General features: G+C 37.8%; 1 protein-coding gene across 2 annotated transcripts in view; it reads left to right on the forward strand.

The window, feature by feature from the left end:
* PPM1H (protein phosphatase, Mg2+/Mn2+ dependent 1H) overlaps window positions 1–21,097 on the forward strand; it is a 345,181-nt gene that overhangs the window by 286,454 nt on the left and 37,630 nt on the right. For both annotated transcript variants that reach the window (XM_056797680.1, XM_016425600.2), the window contains exon 8: window positions 3,295–3,402. In XM_056797680.1, coding sequence (XP_056653658.1) covers window positions 3,295–3,402 — 108 coding nt within the window. The remainder of the gene's footprint in view (window positions 1–3,294; window positions 3,403–21,097) is intronic.

The following is a 21,097-nucleotide window of genomic DNA, read 5'->3' on the forward strand; positions in this document are numbered from 1 at the left end:
CCAAACCCTAGCGGCAGCGGGAACTTCTGGGCAGGCAAGGGTGCTGGTCTGGAGGACGTACATTGCAATAAGGGCTGTGATAACTTCAGTCTCCAAAACAGATGGCTGGGAAGGAGCTAGAGAGGAAACATAGACCTGGCAGCCTGGCCAGAGCTGTGGATATCTTCCACACAGGAAGTTTTGGAATCAGAGCACACCCAGCCCAACTAAGCTGAACTTAATCCCATCAAGAGTCTCCAGAACTCAGTGAAGTCCAGGCTCCACACCCATCCTCATTGACTGCTGGACTTTAATCCAACCAAAAGCCTCCAGAGGACAGGGAAGCTCAAACCCCAACAAACCTCCACCAGAGACTACACCAAGAGATCTCCTGTTAAAGCTCCAAGAGGGGAGACTGACAGAAGCCCCCAAACCAAAAACAATGAGAGGAGCAAGAGCACAGACAAATATGGGGAGTAAAGAAGGAGTGAATTTGACCAAATAGAATAATGTTTAAAAAAAAAAGAAATGTTGCTACAAAATCAAAAGATTGAAAAATTAAAAGGCAATATCCACTATCAAAGACTTGAAAAAGTGGTTGAGGAGAGATCATTTCAGTATCATCAGACTCCCCCCAAAAAAAATCATATTTCAATAAATCATAAAAGAATCATAATCAACAAATCATTAGAGACAATGGCATCTTAGATCTAATAGAGGGCAAAGTAAGAAAAGACAAATCCATTGGTCACCTCCTCAAAGAAACTGTCAAAAACACCCAGGGATGTCATTGCAAAGTTTCTAGTTCAAAAAAATTAATAATAATACTGCAAGCCTTCAGAAAAGAAAGAGCTCAAGTACTAAGGAACTACAGTATAAATTGTATAACACTATATGGTACAGCTTCTATAAGGAGAGAATATATTGGAATACTAAATATCTTTCTCCAGAAGGAAAATGGTTCAGGAATCCTTGAAGACACTAACATTAAAACCCAAGAACTGTGTGGTTTTATTCTTTTGTTAACTTTAAAAGGGGAAAGGAAATGAAGGAAATATGGTATACATACATGAGGGAAGAAATGAGGAAGAAGGGAAAGGAACTTGCCATTACCCATAATTGAGCTTCATGAGAAGAGCATTCAAACATGGAGGAAAAAATTCAGACATTGTACATCTAATGAATCTTGTCCTAACTAAAGAAAGGAAGGTTGACCATAGACACATCCATGTAACAGTTTGATGTCTAAAAACTCTGAAAATTTTGGAAATGGTAAGAAAGAAGTTTAAGAAGGAGGACAGAGTCAAGGAAGGAGCATCAGCCAATGAACCAGCTTCAAATGGTGAATCACTAAGTGGCTATTAAAAAGAGATAAAGAAAGGAACACTGCATTATTGTTGTCCTGTTTGACTATAACCGCATTTAAGGGTTTTCTTGGCAAAAACACCAAGATGGTTTACCGTTTTCTTGTTCAGCTTATTTTGCAGATTAGGAAACTGATGCAAAAAAGGATTAAGTGATTTGCTCAGGGTCATTCAGCTACTAAGTGTCTGAGGCCAAATTCATAGTATTGATCCCACTTCTTCATTTTCCTTCTTTTACCTTGTTCATAAAAACAAATAAGAAGATGAGGGTAAAAAGAACAAAAGGATAGATTCAGAGAAATGTGAAAATATAATAAGTTGCTGCAGAGTAAAATGAGGAAAATCAGGAGAAAGATTTCTATAAAATTACTATAGTACTGTGAAGGGAAACAATTTTAAAAGACAGAGCCAAGTTTGTTTGACCATAATTATTACAGAGAGGGCTTTTTATGTTGAGGGGAGGGGTTGGTTAAGGTAAAGTGTGAAGGTTTTTAGTAAGAATGATGAGAAAAAGAAAAAAGTAACAATGAAACATTTTAAAATTATGCAGAAATGAGAATATAGTTCAGAAGAAAATAGGGACAAGCATAGTAGTGTTCTTTCTATCATGTTAAAATTAATTCTTCTCTTATTTTAAACCCTTTTTAAACCTTTTTTTTTTTAAAACAATGGGGGTTAAGTGACTTGCCTAGGATCACACAGCTAGGAAGTGTCTCCAGCAAGATTTGAACCCAGGGTCTCCCATCTTTAGGCATGGCTCTCAATCTACTAAGCCACAAAGGATTCCTAGGTAGGAATCCTTTCTATACTATCCTTGACTGATAGCCAAGCTGGTCTTCCCAATATGCATCCATATTCTTGAAGATGGAAGAAAGGGTGATTCCCATCACCTCCTAGCATGATGTAAGAAAAATGCCCAACACGTATTTATCATATAAATATTCCATACCCTTCTAATCTGGGTATTAGTAATCATTTCAGTCCCGCCTGATTTTCCATGACCCTATTTGGGATTGCATTGACAAAGATACTGGAGTGGTTTGCCATTTCATTCTCCAACTTATTTTACAGATGACAAAACTATGGCAAATAATGTTAAGTGACTTGCCCAGAATCACATAGCTAGGAAGTGTCTGAGGCCAGATTTGAGCTTAGGTCTTTTTGACTTCAGGACCAGTGCTCTGAATATGGATATAATTCTGACAATTCACAATTCTTTGGTGGGGAGGCAGTGAATTTTCACTGAAGGAAGGAAGGAAGGAAGGAAGGAAGGAAGGAAGGAAGGAAGGAAGGAAGGAAGGAAGGAAGGAAGGAAGGAAGGAAGGAAGAAGGAAAGAAAAAATATTTATTAAGCACCTACTTTATAGAAAGCACAATGGTAGGTACTTGGGATACAGACAGGAAAATGGAGATAGTCCACATGCTGTAGTTGTTCACATCCTAGTGGGAAAGAGGTAATATATAGAGAAGGTTTCAGACACAAATCAATTGGAGAGGGAGGCCCCCTGGTCCTTTGGAAGAAAGAGCAATGCACGTGGTAACACATTTATTTAATGTCATTTTCATTGATAAAATCATATCTGTTTATGATGCTCAATTGCTTGGCAGTATTATTTTTTCCAGATCTTCAGTAGTGACAGAGAGATGGAGAGGTGGGGGCAGTTATAGTAGCACTTGCTGTTTTGAGAATTAGGACCTTGGGCAAAACAGGCAAATGGCAGCCATAGAGATGAGGAATCAAAGATGAAATCTCAAAATAGCAGAGGGGAAAAGGTTCAAGGTTACAGTCAATAGCAAAGGGAGTGGGAAGAACTGGGACATACATAAGGGATAAGTAGCTATCTATAACTATTGTTTGAGTGGAGATTGTGGTTGTTGTTTTGTGGGGCATTTTTTGTTTTTTGGGGTCTCTGTGGGTGCTCTGGATGACCTGTGCTTCTCCTACTCCTAGGCACGAGTGATGGCAACTATTGGCGTGACCAGAGGACTTGGAGACCATGACCTGAAGGTTCATGACTCCAACATCTACATAAAACCATTCCTGTCTTCAGCTCCTGAGGTACAAGGTGGCAGTGGGGGAGGAAGGGTTCCCTGTATGCTTGTGCATGTGCTTTTAAAAGGAAAATATCAACTCTTATCTACAGTAAAAATTTGCATATTCCTCATTTCTGCCACTAGACTTTACACATTTCTATATATATTCATTAAGTTCCTGCCACATGAAAAGTGAGAGCCAGAAAGACCTGATGGGATAGAGCAATGAACCTTTTCAGCACATACCCACAAACTAAAAAAATCTAATATACCCCAAATATATTTATATTTCCTTATAACTTGTATCCACAAACAGTCTGCTTTGGTAGTTGGTTCTAATGACTAGTATGACTAATAAAGAAGATTCATAGTGTCATTTTGAAAAAGTACATCATGAGCTGTTCCTATTTACTGACAGTTCTTCCCTTTCGATCCTATCCACTCATTATGCAAAGGTTTTTGTTGAAATTCAGCTAGTAAATTTCCATATTCCCTGAGGTAGTGGAAATGTTGCATCAAATGTCATTCCCAAGGTCCAAGGATAAGAAGTTTTCAGGAGAAAAATTATAAACTGGTGCAAAAATGTAAAAGATCACAGTAATGGGGAATGCAAGTCAAAACCACTCTGAAGTTTCACTTTATACCCAACCAATTGAAAAAGTGGCAAAAGGTGGGAATAATCAATGTTGGGGTATTCTGGAAAGGCAAACACACTGATACTCTGTTAGTGGGGTTGTAGATTGGCCAAGCCCAACATTCTGGCATGGAAAATTGCAAGTATCCTAAAACACTGACTAAAATCTCCATATCTTTTTGGTCTAGAGATCCCACTCTTTGGCATGTATCATGGGGAGGTCAAAGATTGAGGGAGAGGGATAGAGAAAAAGGTCATACTGATATATCAAAATATCAGTAACAGGGCTTCTGGGTAAACATGGCGGCAGTCTAGACTCAAGACTCGTCCTCTCCTCAGCCCACCGATATAGATATAGACTACCTCAAAAAACAAAAAACAAAATTCATGAGAACTAAGGGACTCTACAGTATGGCACAACATTGAAGGTATGTGGGATTTGGGCTTTTCCACACTATAAGGGGGTGAAAAAGCTCCTACCAAAACCGCAAGCTGATCTACCCTCCCCCAACCCACCTACGGAGCCAGAGTCAGAGCCAGCGCACACCAGAATCAGTGAACAAGGGGCACCTCTAGAGTGAGTAAGGTGCACCTCTAGGTCCTTGGGAGCTGACTAAGACCGCCAAAGACCTACCCCTGAGAGCAGCTACACCTGAAACCCTAGCAGGCTGAAGAGCGCAAATCATGGGCTCTCGCAGGAAAATAGCACAAAGAAGGGCAACAACAGAAGCTGTGGAGATTCAACAGCTTGCCTCAGGCAAAATCATTTTTCCTTAGCTCCATAGACAGAGAGTCAGATTTCTGACTAAAAAGGAGAGGAAAAGCCTCCACAAAAATGGCAAATGGTTCCCAGGAGCAACAACCTCCTCCACGAAAAACAGGAAGAAGGGGTTGACCCTGGAAAATTTTTATGGAGGAAAAACCCAGGGTACAGAGGAAATACAGGAGGAAATTAAAATAAACCCAAAACCATACCAAAAAAATGGAAATTGTCCACAAGCTCTTGAAGAATTTAAGTTAGAGCTTATCAAAAAGATGAAAGCCTTCTGGCAAGAAAACTGGGAAATAATTCAAAGAGAAAATAACAATTTAAAGGACAAGAACGCAAAATTGGAGAAACAGCTGGAAACCATGAAAAGCAGGATAGGCCAAACCAAAAAGGAAAATCAAAAGATTATAGTGGAAAAATCAGTCCTTAAAGACTAGAATTAGGCAACTGGAAGACAATGATCTTGCAAAACAGCAAGAATTAATGAAGCAAAGTCAAAAGACTGACAAAATAGAAGAAAACATAAAATATCTCACTGACAAGATGACAGATCAGTAAAACAGATCACAAAATAATTTGAGAATCATTGGTCTAACTGAAAACCCAGAAATAAACAGAAGTCTTCACATCATACTACAAGAAATCATCCAAGAAAACTGCCCTGATGTTCTTGAACAAGTGGGGGGGGGGGGGATAGACATTGAAAGAGTTCATAGAATACCCTCTACACTAAATCCTCAAAAGACCAGGAATGTAATTGTTAAATTCAAGAGCTTTCAAGCTAAGGAGAAAATTGTACAGGAAGTCAAAAAGAGACAATTCAGATGCCAAGGAGCACCAATCGGCACTCACAGAAGACCTGGCAGCTTCCACACTAAATGACTGCAAGGCTTGGAACATGATATTCATAAAGGCAAAAGATTCTTGGTCTTCAACCAAGAATCACCTATCCATCAAAACTGACTATATACTTCCAGGGGAAAGTATGGGCATTCAAGAAAATAGAACATTTCCAAATATTTGTAAAGAAAAGACCAGAACTAAGTGGAAAGTTTTATATCCAAACACAAAGATCAAGAGAAATATGAAAAGGTAAATAAGAAAGAGAGGGAAAAGGGGGAAAATGTTTTTTTATTCAAATTTTCTTATGAGGGCTACAATTAGATCAAATTATATATATTAATATAAGGAGAAATGTTATTTTGTAACTCTCAAAAATTATATTCAATGTTATAGTAATTAAAAGAATCATTCACAGGAAGAGATTGGGGTAATGAGTGCTATAAGATGATATACCAAAAAATAAAAAGGGAGGGGGAAATCAAAGATGGCATCAAGAGATACTTGAAGAAATAAAATAAGTAGGATAATATTTATCACACAAAGATACACATGGGAAGGGGAGGGAAAGAATACTCTTATAAGGAGATAAGAGAGTGCTAAAAGGTAAGCCTTGCTCTCAGTGAAATCAATTCTGAGAGGAAAGAACATCTAGATCCATTGGGATCTTAAATTCTATCTTATCCTACAGGGAAAGTGAGAAGGAAAAACTAAGGGGGGAGAGAGTACAAAAAGGGAGGGAAAGAGGGGGAGAACTTAACAGACCCTAAAAAAACAAAAAGGGAACAAAAAAGGAGGGGCTAGAAAGGGAAGTATGTCAAGGGAGGGGATGATTAGAAGGAAACCACTCGTCTAAAAGGATATAGCAAAAGAAGAAAGGATAGAACTAGTAGAGGATATCAAAATGCTGAGAAATATGCAATTGACAATCATAACTTCGAATATGAATAGGATGAACTCACCCATAAAATGAAAACAAATAGGAGAGTGGATTAGAATCCAATATCCTACCATATGTTGTCTACAAGAAACACACCTGAAGCAAGTAGATACTCACAAGGTTAGAATCAAAGGTTGGAGCAAAACCTATTGGGCCTCAACTGACAGAAAGAAGGCAGGAGTTGCAAACATGATATCTGACAAAGCCAAAGTAAAAATAGATATGATTAAAAGGGATAGGGAAGTTAACACATCCTGATAAAAGGGAGTATAGACAATGAGGAAATATCAGTAAGCAACATGTATGCACCAAATGGAATAGCATACAAATTTCTAAAGGAGAAACTAGTGGAATTGAAGGAGGAAATGGACAGTAAAACTATACTAGTGGGAGACTTGAACCTACCACTATCAAATTTAGATAAATCAAATCAAAAAATAAATGAGAAAGAGGTAAAAGATGTGAATAAAATTTTAAAAAATTAGAGTTAATGGATATATGGAGAAAAATAAATAGGGACAAAAAGGAATACACCTTCTTTTCAGTAGCACATGGTACATTCATAAAGATTGACCATGTACTGGGTCATAAAAACATGGAATACAAATGCAGAAAAGCATAAATAATGAATACAACCTTTTCACATCAAAGCACAATAAAAATAATGATCAGTAAGTGTACATGGAGAGCCAAATCAAAAATTAATTGGAAATTAAATAATATGATTCTCCAAAATTGGTTAATTAGAGAACAAATCATAGAAACAATTAATAATTTCATTGAAGAAAATCACAATAATGACACATCATTTCAAAATCTATTAGATGCAGCCAAATCAGTACTCGGGGGAAAATTTATATCCTTGAGTTCATATATCAACAAATAGGGGAAGGTAGAGGTCAATGAATTGGATATACAAATCAAAAAACTTGAAAGCAAACAAATTAAAAATCCCCAGAAGAAAACTAAATTAGAGATCCTAAAAATTAAGGGAGAAATTAATAAAATCGAAAGTGAAAGAACTATTGAACTAATAAATAATATTAGAAGTTGGTATGTTGAAAAAACAAACAAAATAGACAAAGTACTACTCAATCTAATTTTTAAAAAAGGAAAAAAGAAAACCAAATTAGCAGTATCATATATGAAAAGGGAAACCTCAACTCCAATGAAGAAGAAATTAAGGCAATCATTAAAAACTATTTTGCCCAATTACATAGCAATAAATATGCCAATCTAGGTGATACCAATGAATATTTACAAAAATATAAAATGACTAGATTAACAGGAGAAGAAATAGAATTCTTAAATAATCCCATATCAGAAAACAAAATTGAACAAGCCATCAAAGAACTCTCTAAGAAAAAATCCCCAGGGCCTGATGGATTCACAAATGAATTCTATCAAACATTCAAATAACAGCTAATCCTGATAGTATACAAACGTTTTGACATAATAAGCATAGAGGGAGTTCTACCAAATTCCTTTTATGACACAAATATAATACTGATTCCAATGCCAGGCAGGTCAAAAACTGAGCAAGAAAACTATAGACCAATCGCTTTAATGAACATAGATGCAAAAATCTTAAATAGGATACTAGCAAAAAGACTCCAGTAAGCCATCACAAGGGTTACTCACTATCAGGTGAGATTTATACCAGGAATTCACGGATGGTTCAATATTAGGAAAACCATCCACATAATTGACCATATCAACAATCAAACCAACAAAAATCACATGATTATCTCAATAGATGCAGAAAAAGTCTTTGACAAAATACAACACTCATTCCTATTGAAATCACTAGAAAGTATAGTAATAGAAGGGTCTTTCCTAAAAATAATAAACCATATTTATCTAAAAATCTAAAATCTATCTAAAACACCATCAGCCAACATCATCTTCAATGGGGATAAACTAGATGCATTCCCAATAAGATCAGGAGTGAAACAAGGATGCCTGTTATCACCGCTATTATTTAACATTGTACTAGAAACACTAGCAGTAGCAATCAGAGAAGAAAAAGAAATTGAAGGTATTAAAATAGGCAATGAGAAGACCAATCTATCACTCTTCATGGATGATATGATGGTCTACTTAAGGAATCCTAGAGAATCAACCAAAAAGTTAGTCGAAATAATCAACAACTTTAGCAAAGTTGCAGGATACAAAATAAACCCACATAAGTCATCAGCATTTCTATCTATCTCCAACCCATTTCAGCAGCAAGAATTAGAAACAGAAATTCCATTGAAAACCGCCCTAGACAATATAAAATACTTAGGAATCTATCTGCTGAGACAAACACTGGAACTGTGAACACAACTACAAAACACTCTCCACACAATTAAAACCAGATCTAAGCAATTGGAAAAACATTGATTGCTCCATGGGTGGGTTGAGCTAACATAATAAAAATGACAATCCTACCCAGATTAATTTACTTATTTAGTGCCATACTCATTGAACTATCAAAAGCTTTTTTACTGAATTAGAAAATAACATAACAAAGTTCATTTTGAAGAACAAAAGATCAAGGATATCCAGGGAAATTATGAAAAAAAATGCAAAGGAAGATGGCCTTGCAGTCCCAGATCTCAAACTATATTACCAAGCAGTGGCCACCAAAACAATTTGGTACTGGCTAAGAGACAGAAATGAGGATCAGTGAAATAGACTTGGGGTATGTGACCTCAGCAAGACAGTCTATGATAAGCCCAATGATCCCAGCTTTTAGGACAAAAATCCACTATTTGATAAAAACTGCTGGGAAAATTGAAAACAGTGTGGGAGAGATTAGGTTTAGATTACCACCTCACACCCTACACCAAGATAAACTCAGAATGGGTGAATGACCTGAATATAAAATAAAGAAGGAAACTATAAGTAAATTATGTGAACACAGAATCATATACATGTCAGACCTTTGGGAAGGAGAAATTTTTTAAACCGAGCAAGAGCTAGAAAAAAAATCACAAAATATAAAATCAATAATTTTGATTACATCAAATTAAAAAGGTTTTGTATAAACAAAACTCGTGCAACCAAAATTAGAAGAGAGGTAACAAATTGGGAAACAATCCTCATAACAAAAACCTCTGACAAAGGTCCAATTACTCAAATTTATAAAGAGCTAAATCAATTGTACAAAAAATCAAGCCATTCTCCAGTTGATAAACGGGCAAGGGACATGAATAGACAATTTTCAGTCAACGAAATCAAAACTACTAATAAGCACATGAAAAGGTGTTCTAAATCTCTTATAATCAGAAAGATGCAAATCAAAACAACTCTGAGGTATCACCTCACACCTAGCAGATTGGCCAACATGACAGCAAAGGAAAGTAATGAATGCTGGAGGGGGTGTGGCAAAGTAGGGACATTAATGCATTGCTGTTGGAGTTGTGAATTGATCCAACCATTGAGGAGGGCAATTTGGAACTATGCCCAAAGGGCAATAAAAAACTGTTCTTTGATCCAGCCATTCCACTGCTGGGTTTGTACCCCAAAGAGATAATAAGGAAAAGTCTTATAAAAGAATATTCATAGCTGCACTCTTTGTGGTGGCAAAAAATTGGGAAATGAGGGGATGCCCTTCAATTGGAGAATGGCTGGACAAATTGTGGTATATGTTGGTGATGGAATACTATTGTGCTCAAAGGAATAATAAAGTGGAGGAATTCCATGGGAACTGGAACAACCTCCAGAAGTGATGCAGAGCGAAAGGAGTTGAACCAGGAGAACATTGTACACGGAGACTGATACACTGTGGTACAATCAAATGTAATAGACTTCTCCATTAGTGGCAATGCAGTGATCCTGAACAACTTGGAGGGGTCTACGAGAAAGAACACTATCCACATTCAGAGAAAAAATTGTTGGAGTAAAAAAACTGAAGAAAAACAACTGCTTGATTACGTGGGTCAAGGGGGATATGATTGGGGTATAGACCCTAAATGAACATCCTAGTGCAAACATCAACAGCATAGAAATAGGTTCTGATCAAGGAGACATGTAATACCCAGTGGAATTGCGCATCGGCTACAGGAAGGGTGAGGGGAGGGAGGAATAGAATATGATTTTTGTAACCAAGGAATAATATTTGAAATTGACCAAATAAATTTTATTTTTAAAAAAGTAAAAGAAAAAAATATCAGTAGAAACATTTTTTTAGTAGGTAAAAACTAGATTCAAAATTTATACCCACTAATTAGCAAGTGGGTTGCTAAACGAATCATGGGACATGAATATGATGGAGTATTGTTGAACCACAAAACTAACTCTCTAGGAGGGAAAAGACAGAACAATAGATTGAGAAAGAATAGCAATTAAAAAAAAAAGAATAAGTGCTATTCTGTAGGTAAGGCACCAGGCCTGGACAGGGGAGATTCTGGGTTTAAATCTGTCTTCAGACACTTCCTAGCTGGGAGACCCTGGACCAGTCAATTAATCCCCATTGCCTAAGCCCTTCCCGCTCTTCTGCCTTGGAATCAAAAAGACAGGAGGTCAGAGTTTTGGTTTTTTTTTTTTTTAAGGCATCAATAAAAAATTTTAGAATATGTATTTATAATGTTTAGAATATGTTGACTTTGAAGAGAGGGAGGGAATAAGTATTTATAGAGCACTGACTGTGTGCAAGGCATTGTGCTAAGCAATTTTTACAAATACTGTCATTTGATTCTCACAACCACATTGAGATGTAGGTGCTATTATTATTCTGATTGAGGAAACTGAGGCAGGCAGAGATTAAGTGATCTATGCAGGGTCACACAGCTAGTGAGTAAGGCCACATTGGACCTCAGGTCTTTTGAATCCAGTACCTCCTACTGCCCAATTAAGGGACAAGGAAAATATATTAACTTTTCTTAAATAGCCTTTGGGTTATGTATAACTCTCACAAAATATCAGCAAATTTGGGAAATTCTCTTTTTGTAAAAGAAAAATGTATACTTTCAGCTCCCCGACTCTTTTACGTACTTTACCAAGAGTTCAGGAGTGAACCTGCATGGAGACAGTGCTGAGGTTTGAGGGTAAAGGTTTTTAGAGATTTTTTGTATGTCTTGGTAGCCCTTGCCAAATAATTATTCCATGATCATACTTTTGGCTGAAGCAGCTATATGGAGCAATGGATGGAGCACTGGACTTTGGAGTGAGTTCAAATCCAGCCTCCATGCTTGCTAGCTGTGTGACCCTGTATGAGTTACTTAAACCCTGCCTCCTCTGTTTCTTCAATTGGAAAGTGGGTATAGTCATAGCACCTACCTTTCAGGGTTGTGTTTGGGGATTAAATAAGAAAATATATGTAAAGGGCTTAGCCCAGTGCCTGGCACATAGTAGGTACTTAACAGATGGCTATTACCTTCTTTGCATGGTAAAATATCATTTTTCCCAAATTTGGCTCTAAAGATCTTTGAATATTTTTGCAAATGTATATCTCTTCTCATAACTATATACAGAACAGATTCTAGAAATACAAGATAATCTAGTAGCTGGGGAAATCATGGAAGACCTCAGTGGTCATTGAGCTGAGTTTGAAGAAAACAAGGGATTGTAAGGCATGGGCAACAGCCAAAGTGAAGCATCCAGGTAAGAGGTGTAAGCAAGAAGGTCAGGAAGTAAGGATTGGGGATAGTCTGATATGATCATGGACTTTAGGAAACAACATAAGTTGGGCTTCAGGAGAAATCACTTTGCCACCTGGGTGGAGGATGGGAGCAGAATTGAGACAGGAAAGACCAATGAGAAGGCTATTACAGCAATCGAGCTAGGAGAGAGATAATGAGGGCCAGTCCTCAGGTGCAAGTAGAAAAAAGGAGGTAAGAAGGAGAGACATTGTTCATATTGAAACAGTGAGATTTGGCAGCAGCCAGATGTGCAAGGGTGAGACAGTATGAGATCTATGTTGAAACCTGGACAACTGGAAGGATGGGAGCACCCACAATGAAAGAAGAAAGAAGGGCAGGCATTGAGGAAAAGGTAATGAGATAATGGACAATGAAAAGGAAAACCCCATCGGTGATTTTCTATCCTACGTAGCTCTTTTCGTCCTACCAAAAATAAAAGGGGGGGGGGGGAGTAATTGCATCTCTTCTACAGCTTTGAGAGGTCAGGAGAAAATGTCTTAGTCACCAGTCATTTGGTCACGTAGCCTGGAAGTTGGAGAAGGTTATTGCTAAAGTATGAAGGAAAGCTTCTTAGAGGAGGTGACATTTGAGCCCAGTTTAACATGATAGGTGATAATGTTTTTAAAAGAATGTGCATTCAAGTCATAGAAATGGTGTGATCATGAGGTTGGTGTGCAAGCATTCATTTGTCCCACTATTTGTGATCCCTACAGATCAGTCCATTGGGTTTTCTTGGCAAAGATACTGGCATGATTTTCCATTTCCTTCTCCAGAAGATTAAGGCAAACAGGTTAAATGTCTTGCCCTAGGGTTTCACAGCTAACAAATGAAGATGGATTTGAGCTTAGTTCTTCCTCATTTTAAGCCCAATGCTCTTTCCATTGAGCCATCAAGCTAAGTTGGTAAAATAAGATAATGACTCTTATGAGGAAAGGTAATACTGGAATGAGGGTTGGAGGATGCTGGAACAATTACCTGTTAGACTAAAGTTTAAACTTTACCATTCTCAGCAGCAGTATCTCCCCAAATCAGTTCTGTTTTCACTTGGAGGATTTGGGGGATATTTTGAGGGGGAACATGGATCAGGAGAGGAGAGAAAGAGCATGGTGCTATCCAATAAAATTAACATAGGTATTAAAAGTTAAAGCAAGAACTATCTGTATAGGATTGGGTACTATTCACAATAGGTAGTAGGGAGCTATTGAAGAATTTTGAGCAAAGGAGAGACATGATGTAATACATGCATAAAAACAAGATGGTAGCAACATGAAAAATGCATTGGTTGTGAATCTAGAGGAAAGAATACCAGTTAGTTAGCTATTCTGGGAGCTATAGAAAAAAACATCCATTTTTTTTTAAGCCATTCCAGGCAAATATCAGTTGCTAAGATTTGGTTTGCCCTGAAAATGCCTAAAGCATTTAAAATGTCCCCATCTCTATGTCATCCCTATAGTTAAATAGAAATCGCTACTGAAGGGAAGCTTTGTGTACTGAGGAGACTTAGCTGCCCAGGGAATGTGATTTGCCAGTAATCACACCTAGTAATCCAATCCTGAACTACCTTAGGGAAAACAGTCGATGTTCATTCAGTAATTTGGAACTTCTCCCATAGTCCCAGGGGGTTTCGGCACTTTAACAAAAGGCACTTTGACTGTTTAGATGGCCAAGCCAAACAAATGACATCAAGACCTGTGAGTTACTATGGAGTATAATCCAGTTGTCCTCCATAAGCTAAGCAAGGCAGTAAATCCTAGGGTGCTTACCACCCTGCTTCCTTGACTGGGCATGATGATTCAGAGCATTAAATGCAGTGATTATTCCATCTAATTTTTTATTCTCTCATGAAAGGAATTGAAACATTTTATATTCCCATTAGATGTGCCAGGTCTATGTACATATGTTATTTCCAGCCAATTAAAAAAATCTTTTTTTTGCAAGCAATGTTCTAGGCACGGATATTAGAAAACATAGGCGTGTATCAGTGAGAGGAGGAAGGAATTTGATCCTCCTGTCCATCAGCTTACTTGATGCATTCAGTGGGTATGGACATGGGAGATGAGAGGTTATTCCTTTACAAAGGTTTAGCTTTCTGCTTTTTTCAGTTGCCTAAAGTCAACCTTGAATTCCAGGGAAAGGAGAGAGGCAGCAAGGTGATTACTGGATGAGTGAGAGGACTGGTAGACAGTTCAAGGACATGAGGAAGCTGAGGACTTGGGAATATGAAGAAGCAGAGGTGAGGAGGTTGGACATTCCACACAGGAGAGAGCCTGTACTGAGGCCCAGCAATGAGAGATGGAATGTGTCCCATCCATTGCTAAAGGTGAATTAAGCACGCCAAAATTTAAATTTTTTTCTGAGAAATTTCAGGAAAAGAAGCTCACTAACTCCTCAAATCAAGAAACTCTTTTAAAGAAGGCTCCATAAAGAAGCCTATTGAACCCATACACTGCATCAGAAGATCCAGAAGGAACTTTGAGATGTAGTGAATTGAACGAAGGGGGTTGAACACATTTATTTTGAATGTAAACTCTTATGCCAAACAGGATTGCCCCCAATTGGCTTTTGTCACTGTGCCTACCAATCATTGGTTTTACTCTCTTCCTCTTTTATTTCCCTCTTATCTCCAACTATTGTAATTTCCCCTTAGAAAGTGCAGTATTGTATGCACCTTGTGAGAAAGAAATTATAACGCCAGAGAGATATTGGCAAGCAAATGCAAAAGATGGAATTGTAAAGGAACTGTCAATCAACCAGAGAAGGAAGGAAGATTCCAATAGAATCTGAGGAGAAGGCAGTTGGGGAAACCAGCAGCTGAACAGGGGACTTTCTTCCTGCTGTTTGGGAGGAAAGAAGTGGAGAGATAGGCTTGCTCTGGATTCTGGCTACTCATTGACTTACTATTGAAAAGGTTGGAGCTTAGCTCTGAAGAACCTTTTCAGTTTATCAGCAATATCCCCTCATAGACAAAATAACTTTCTTTCCCTGTATTGAACCCCATAGAAGATATTGGGAGACCTTAACTTCCCTCTTCCCTCTCCCACCTCCCTTAATTCCCCTAAATTAAGAATAAAACCCCTTTCAGAAAAGTTACAGTGTGAGATTAGCCCTTTGAAACTTCTAATAATTTACAATATTGAGAAGATCCATTAAGATCGACTGAGAGGGGGACAGAAAGTGGGGTGGGGGAAGGAGTGAAAACCTTTGCCTTTCCTCTAACTTATTTCCTGGTGTTATGGCTCCAACACCTCTCTGCTACCATAAATATCCTAATAGGAGCATCTATTACAACATCTACCTAGAAGATCTTTAGAGTTATAAGCTGGATATTTGAAATGATTAATTGGGAAGAATAGGCATGTAAATCTGGGAGATTTCAATATGCTGGTATCCCAATAGAATCACAGGGGGAATAGTGAAAGGGAATTTTTATTCCCTTTGTCTATTTTAAGTTAATCAATCAAGAACTTTAGTCACTAACAAAGAAAGTTCACGCCCTAAAAGGCCACAAGCACTTCCCCCACCCCAGGCAGTGCTAGGCAACTTGAAAGACTATGATTGATTCCTGAGATGTGAGGAGGAGAGCTGATGGGCAGAGAAAATTGTATATAAGTGGGAGCCTTAGAGAGATTTGACTCTTCATTCTTGGCAGCCTTTAGCCTAGAGAGCATGAGCTCTGGTGGGATTCTTGGTGGTCTTGGCCTCATGTGCACTGAAATTTCTTTGCGGTTTTTAGCATCTTTTGGCTCTTTAGATTTCAGCTTCCTGATCTGGACTTTGGATTTTGGCGAAATTCAGCTTCCTACATTGGAAACTCGGGCTGAAGAGGGATGCTTACTCAGATGAGACTCTTGCCTCCTTGGTGTGAGAGTCTGCCGTTTGCAGCTCAGCCTCTTCGGCATCAGTTTTTGGTTGTTGGAACACCTGACTGGAGACACTCTCATGGGCTGATGGGATTCACATTTGAGGTCTGGAGGCACTAGGATTAGGATTTAGGGTATTTTTAGCTTGGTGATATTTTCTACCTCCTATATTTCCCAGTTTAATCTCTACCTTGTTGTAAATAAAGCTACTAAACAGCTTGCTGACTCATAGTTTAATTTTTAGAAACGGCGACCACAACAATTTTTTTAACTCATCTATTTTGTCAAACCATGTTTAACCCTTACAGCACTGATTATCTATTAGGTGTTAGGGGTAATGAAAGCAAAAGTGAGACAACACCTGACCTCAAAGAGTTTACATTCTACTATGAAGATATAACATTTTCACAGATGAGTAACTATGGCATACCTACTATGGGATAATGAGAAATACAATGATTTATTTTGCCAAGTATGGCAAGAGACATCCCCTTAAAATCATTTATGGTTGATTTTTTAAAATTTATTTATTGAGTCAATTTAGAACATTATTTCTTGGGTTACAAGAATCATCTTATTTTCCTCACTCCCGACCTCCCACCGTTCCCATAGCTGACACCCAATTTTACTGGGTATTATGTATTACATGTGTCCTTGATCAAAACATATTTCCCTGTTGTTGGTATTTGCATTAAGATGTTCATTTAGAGACTACATCCCCAGCCATATTCCCTCGACCCATGTAATCAAGCAGTTGTTTTTCTTCTGTGTTCTACTCCCACAGTTTGTCCTCTGCTTGAGGATAGTGTTTTTTCTCATAGATCCCTGCAGATTGTTCAGGGACATTGCATTGCCATTAATGGAGAAGTCCATTATGTTTGATTGTACCACAGTGTCTCAGTTTCTGTGTACAATGTTCTCCTGGTTCTGCTCTTTTCACTCTGCATCACTTCCTGGAGGTCATTCCAGTTCACATGGAATTCCTCCACTTTATTATTCCTTTGAGCACAATAGTATTCCATCACCAACAGATACCACAATTTGCTCAGCCATTCCCCAATTGAAGGGCATGTCCAATTTTTGTCCACCACAAAGAGTGCAGCTATGAATATTCTTGTACAAGTCTTTTTCCTTATTATCTCTTTGGGGTACAAACCCAGCAGTGCTATGGCTGGGTCAAAGGGCAGACAATATTTTATCACCCTTTGGGCATAGTTCCATTCATTTTTATTATGTTAGCTTATCCTATCCATTAGCAATCAATGTTTCTCTAATTGTTTAGATCTAGTTTTAATTGTGTGGAAAGTGTTTTGTAGTTGTGTTCATATAGTTCCTGTGTTTGTCTCGGCAGATAGATTCCTAAGTATTTTATATTGTCTAAGGTGATTTTCAATAGAATTTCTCTTTCTAATTCTTGCTGCTGAGATGTGTTGGAGATATATAGAAACACTGCTGACTTATGTGGGTTTATTTTGTATCCTGCAACTTTGCTAAAGTTGTTGATTATTTCAACTAGCTTTTTGATTGATTCTCTAGGATTCTTTAAGTAGACCACCATATCATCTGCCAATAGTGATAGGTTGGTTTCCTCATTGCCTATTTTAATGCCTTCAATTTCTTTTTCTTCTCTAATTGCTACTGCTAGTGTTTCTAGTACAATGTTAAATAATAGAGGTGATAATGGGCATCCTTGTTTCACTCCTGATCTTTTTGGGAAGGCTTCTAGTTTATCCCCATTGCAGATGATTATGATTGATTTTAGATGTTAATGTTTCTAACAAAACAGTAATCAAAATGGATCTTTATAAATGGTCCCATATGTTGTGGGGGAAGGGGAAGGGGAAATCAATGGTGGTAAATGAGAAGGTCCATGGCATCCAGCTGGGTGTGGAGAGACAAGAGTGTGTGTATCATGTTACCATGAACAAAAGAGGTCTTGGAAAAGCCACAGAGTAAGAAGAATATAAGGATGTTTTTTTGAGGAGAGATGGGGTTCAGGATTGTTGATCAAGTGACTATGTGTCCAGAAATGGGGAAATATGATTAAATGACTCTGCTGAGGAGAAGAGTTAACCTTTCACAGTAATCGAGGATCTGGGTCCTGACTTCCAGCAAAGGAGGAGGAAGAAGAAGAGAAGGAAATAAGGCTGAGCTAGGAGATCCGAACTAAAAGATTACAAAACCTGATCTATGTGGAAAACTGCCAATCTGAATAACAAGAGACAATGTACCAGTAAGTTGCCACACATGTAAATGGTTTAAATCCAAAAATTTCTACATTTTAAATAGCTAGCTGCTCAAGAATTCCTTTTTTCCTTTTCTTTAATAACACCGTGGATTTAGGGCCAGAAGGAACTAAAGAGATGATCCAATTCTACCTCTTCATTTTACAAATGGGGAAACTGAGGCCTAGAGAGGTTGTCTTTGGTTCCACCTTTATTAATATAGCAGAATGACTCAAACTCTATTGCTCTTAACACTATTCCATGAGTTCACTCTGTGTGTGTGTGTGTGTGTGTGTGTGTGTGTGTGTGTGTGTGTGTGTGTGTGTGTGTGTGTTGTCAAGTGGGGCTGGAGATAGTGAGTACAAATAAAAAGGTCACATTTCCCTGTATAATGGTAATATAAAGTTCCCCAAGAGTTTTCTGTTAGGGGCCAGCCTGGGCTGAATTTTGTCACCCACAAATCCCAGAGTTCCTAATGAATACTAGCTGTCTCTTCTCTCCCCCTCATGACTTTTCTTACTTGCCCTCACTTCCCCCAACTGTATTTTTCCTGGAAATATTCTCCCTACCATGTTGTCTTCCCTTTGCCAAGCCTAGATCTTTATTGCATATTTGAATTTAAAGTTTGAAATGTAGCACAGTCAGGATTGTCTGAATGACTGGGGGGGGGGGGGGGAGGATGGAAATGTGCCTGGGTTCTAAGAAAAAAGACTCAAACAATCTTCTTGGAAAATCAGAGCTGTTCCCATTCATCATCTTAGCTCTTAATTCATTCTGATGAATTGAAAGTAAATGAACCAAGAGCATATGGATCAGATTTACCTTTTAAAAAATGCACAGGGTTTTAAGAATTAGAAAGGGGTTTCTGGCCAAACACATTTTCAGTTTCACTGAACATGAAATGCTGGAAAAATAGTTCATTTGCCAAACCCCAACTACAGCCAGATTTGTCTATCCCTATGCAACCCGCAAAGTTCTGGGGCCATGGTTTCCTGACTCGTTTTGAAATTCCTTCAGAGGCACCCAGCAGTGCCTTACTCTCTTTAGTTTGCTGGAAGAACAGTGTCAAACATTCTGAAACAGTCTGTCCCCTTTCACCCCTATCTAGCTTAAAGCAAAGTCTCTTTCTTTTCTCTGTTTTTTGGGGAAGTGGGCCATAGCCAACAGCTCAAGCATAGGCCAGCCGAAGTCTCTCCTCCTCTTAATGAGGAAGTTAACCTTTTGTTGTCTTTTTACCTAAGGGTAAAGGGAGGGAGGGAAAAGACTTCTCTCAAAAGCCAGTGTCTCAACTTGTGTGATCAAATGCCACGTGAAATGAGCAGAAACAGAACAATATGTACAGTAACAACTGCATTGTAAAAACCAAACAAACAGCTTTCAGAAACAGGAAAACTGATCGATGCAATGATCAGTAGTGCCGCCATTCCAGAAGATTGAAGAGGAATATGGCCTCATTTGGTCATGATAAATGTAGAGATTCGTTTTCTTTGACACATCTAATTTGGCACAGGGATTCTGTTTTCCTTTTGGCTGGTGGAGAAGAGAGGAGCCAGCCCTAAATGTGTGTGTATTAAAAAAAAATATAGACTATGGCAATCTAGGTGATATGGATAAATACTTAAAAATATATAAATTACCTAGACTAACAGAGGAAGAAATAAATTACCTAAACAACCCCATATCAGAAAAAGAGATTGAACAAACCATCAAAGAATTCCCTAAGAAAAAATCCCCAGGTCCAGATGAATTCACAAATGAATTCTATCAAACATTCAAAGAACAACTAATCCCAATATTATACAAACTATTTGACAGAATAAGCAAAGAAGGAGTTCTACCAAATTCATTTTAAGACAAAAACATGGTACTGATACCAAAGCCAGGCAGGTCAAAAACAGAGAAAGAAAAGTATAGACCAATCTCCTTAGTGAATATAAATGCAAAAATCTTAAATAGGATACTAGCAAAAAGACTCCAGCAAGTTATCACAAGGGTTATTCACTATGACCATGGTAGGATTCATACCAGGAATGCAAGGATGGTTCAATATTAGGAAAACCAGTATGAGAGAGATTAGGTTTGGATCAACATCTCACACCCTATACCAAGATAAACTCAGAATGGGTGAATGACCTAAATATAAAGAAGTAAACTATAAGCAAATTAGGCTAACACAGAATAGTATAGATCATATCTTTGGGAAAGGAAAGACTTTAAAACGAAGCAAGAGCTAGAAAAAAAATCACAAAATGTAAAATCAATAATTTTGATTACATCAAATTTAAAAGGTTTTGTACAAACAAAACTAATGCATCAAAAATTAGAAGGGAAGCAACAAATTGGGAAACAATCTTCATTGCAAAAACTTCTGACAAAGGCCTAATTACTCAAATTTATAAGAGCTAAACCAGTTATACAAAAAAATCAAGCCATTCTCCAATTGAAAAATGGGCAAGGGACATGAATAGACAATTTTCAGTTAAAGAAATCAAAGCTATTAATAAGCATATGAAAAAGTGTTCTAAATCTCTTATAATCAGAGAGATGCAAATCAAGACAACTCTGAGGTATGACCTCACACCTAGCACATTGGCTAACATGACAGCTAAGGAAAGTAATGAATGTTGGAGGGGATGTGGCAAAGTCAGGACATTAATGCATTATTGGTGGAGTTGTGAATTGATCCAACCATTCTGGAGGGCATAAAAGATTGTCTACCCTTTGACCCAGCCATAGCACTTCTGGGTTTGTATCCCAAAAAGATAATAAGGAAAAAGACATGTACAAAAATATTCATAGCTGCGCTCTTTTTGGTGTCAAAATAT

This window comes from Monodelphis domestica, chromosome 5 (assembly GCF_027887165.1).
Source record: "Monodelphis domestica isolate mMonDom1 chromosome 5, mMonDom1.pri, whole genome shotgun sequence".
In the NCBI taxonomy this organism is placed as follows: Eukaryota; Metazoa; Chordata; class Mammalia; order Didelphimorphia; family Didelphidae; genus Monodelphis; species Monodelphis domestica.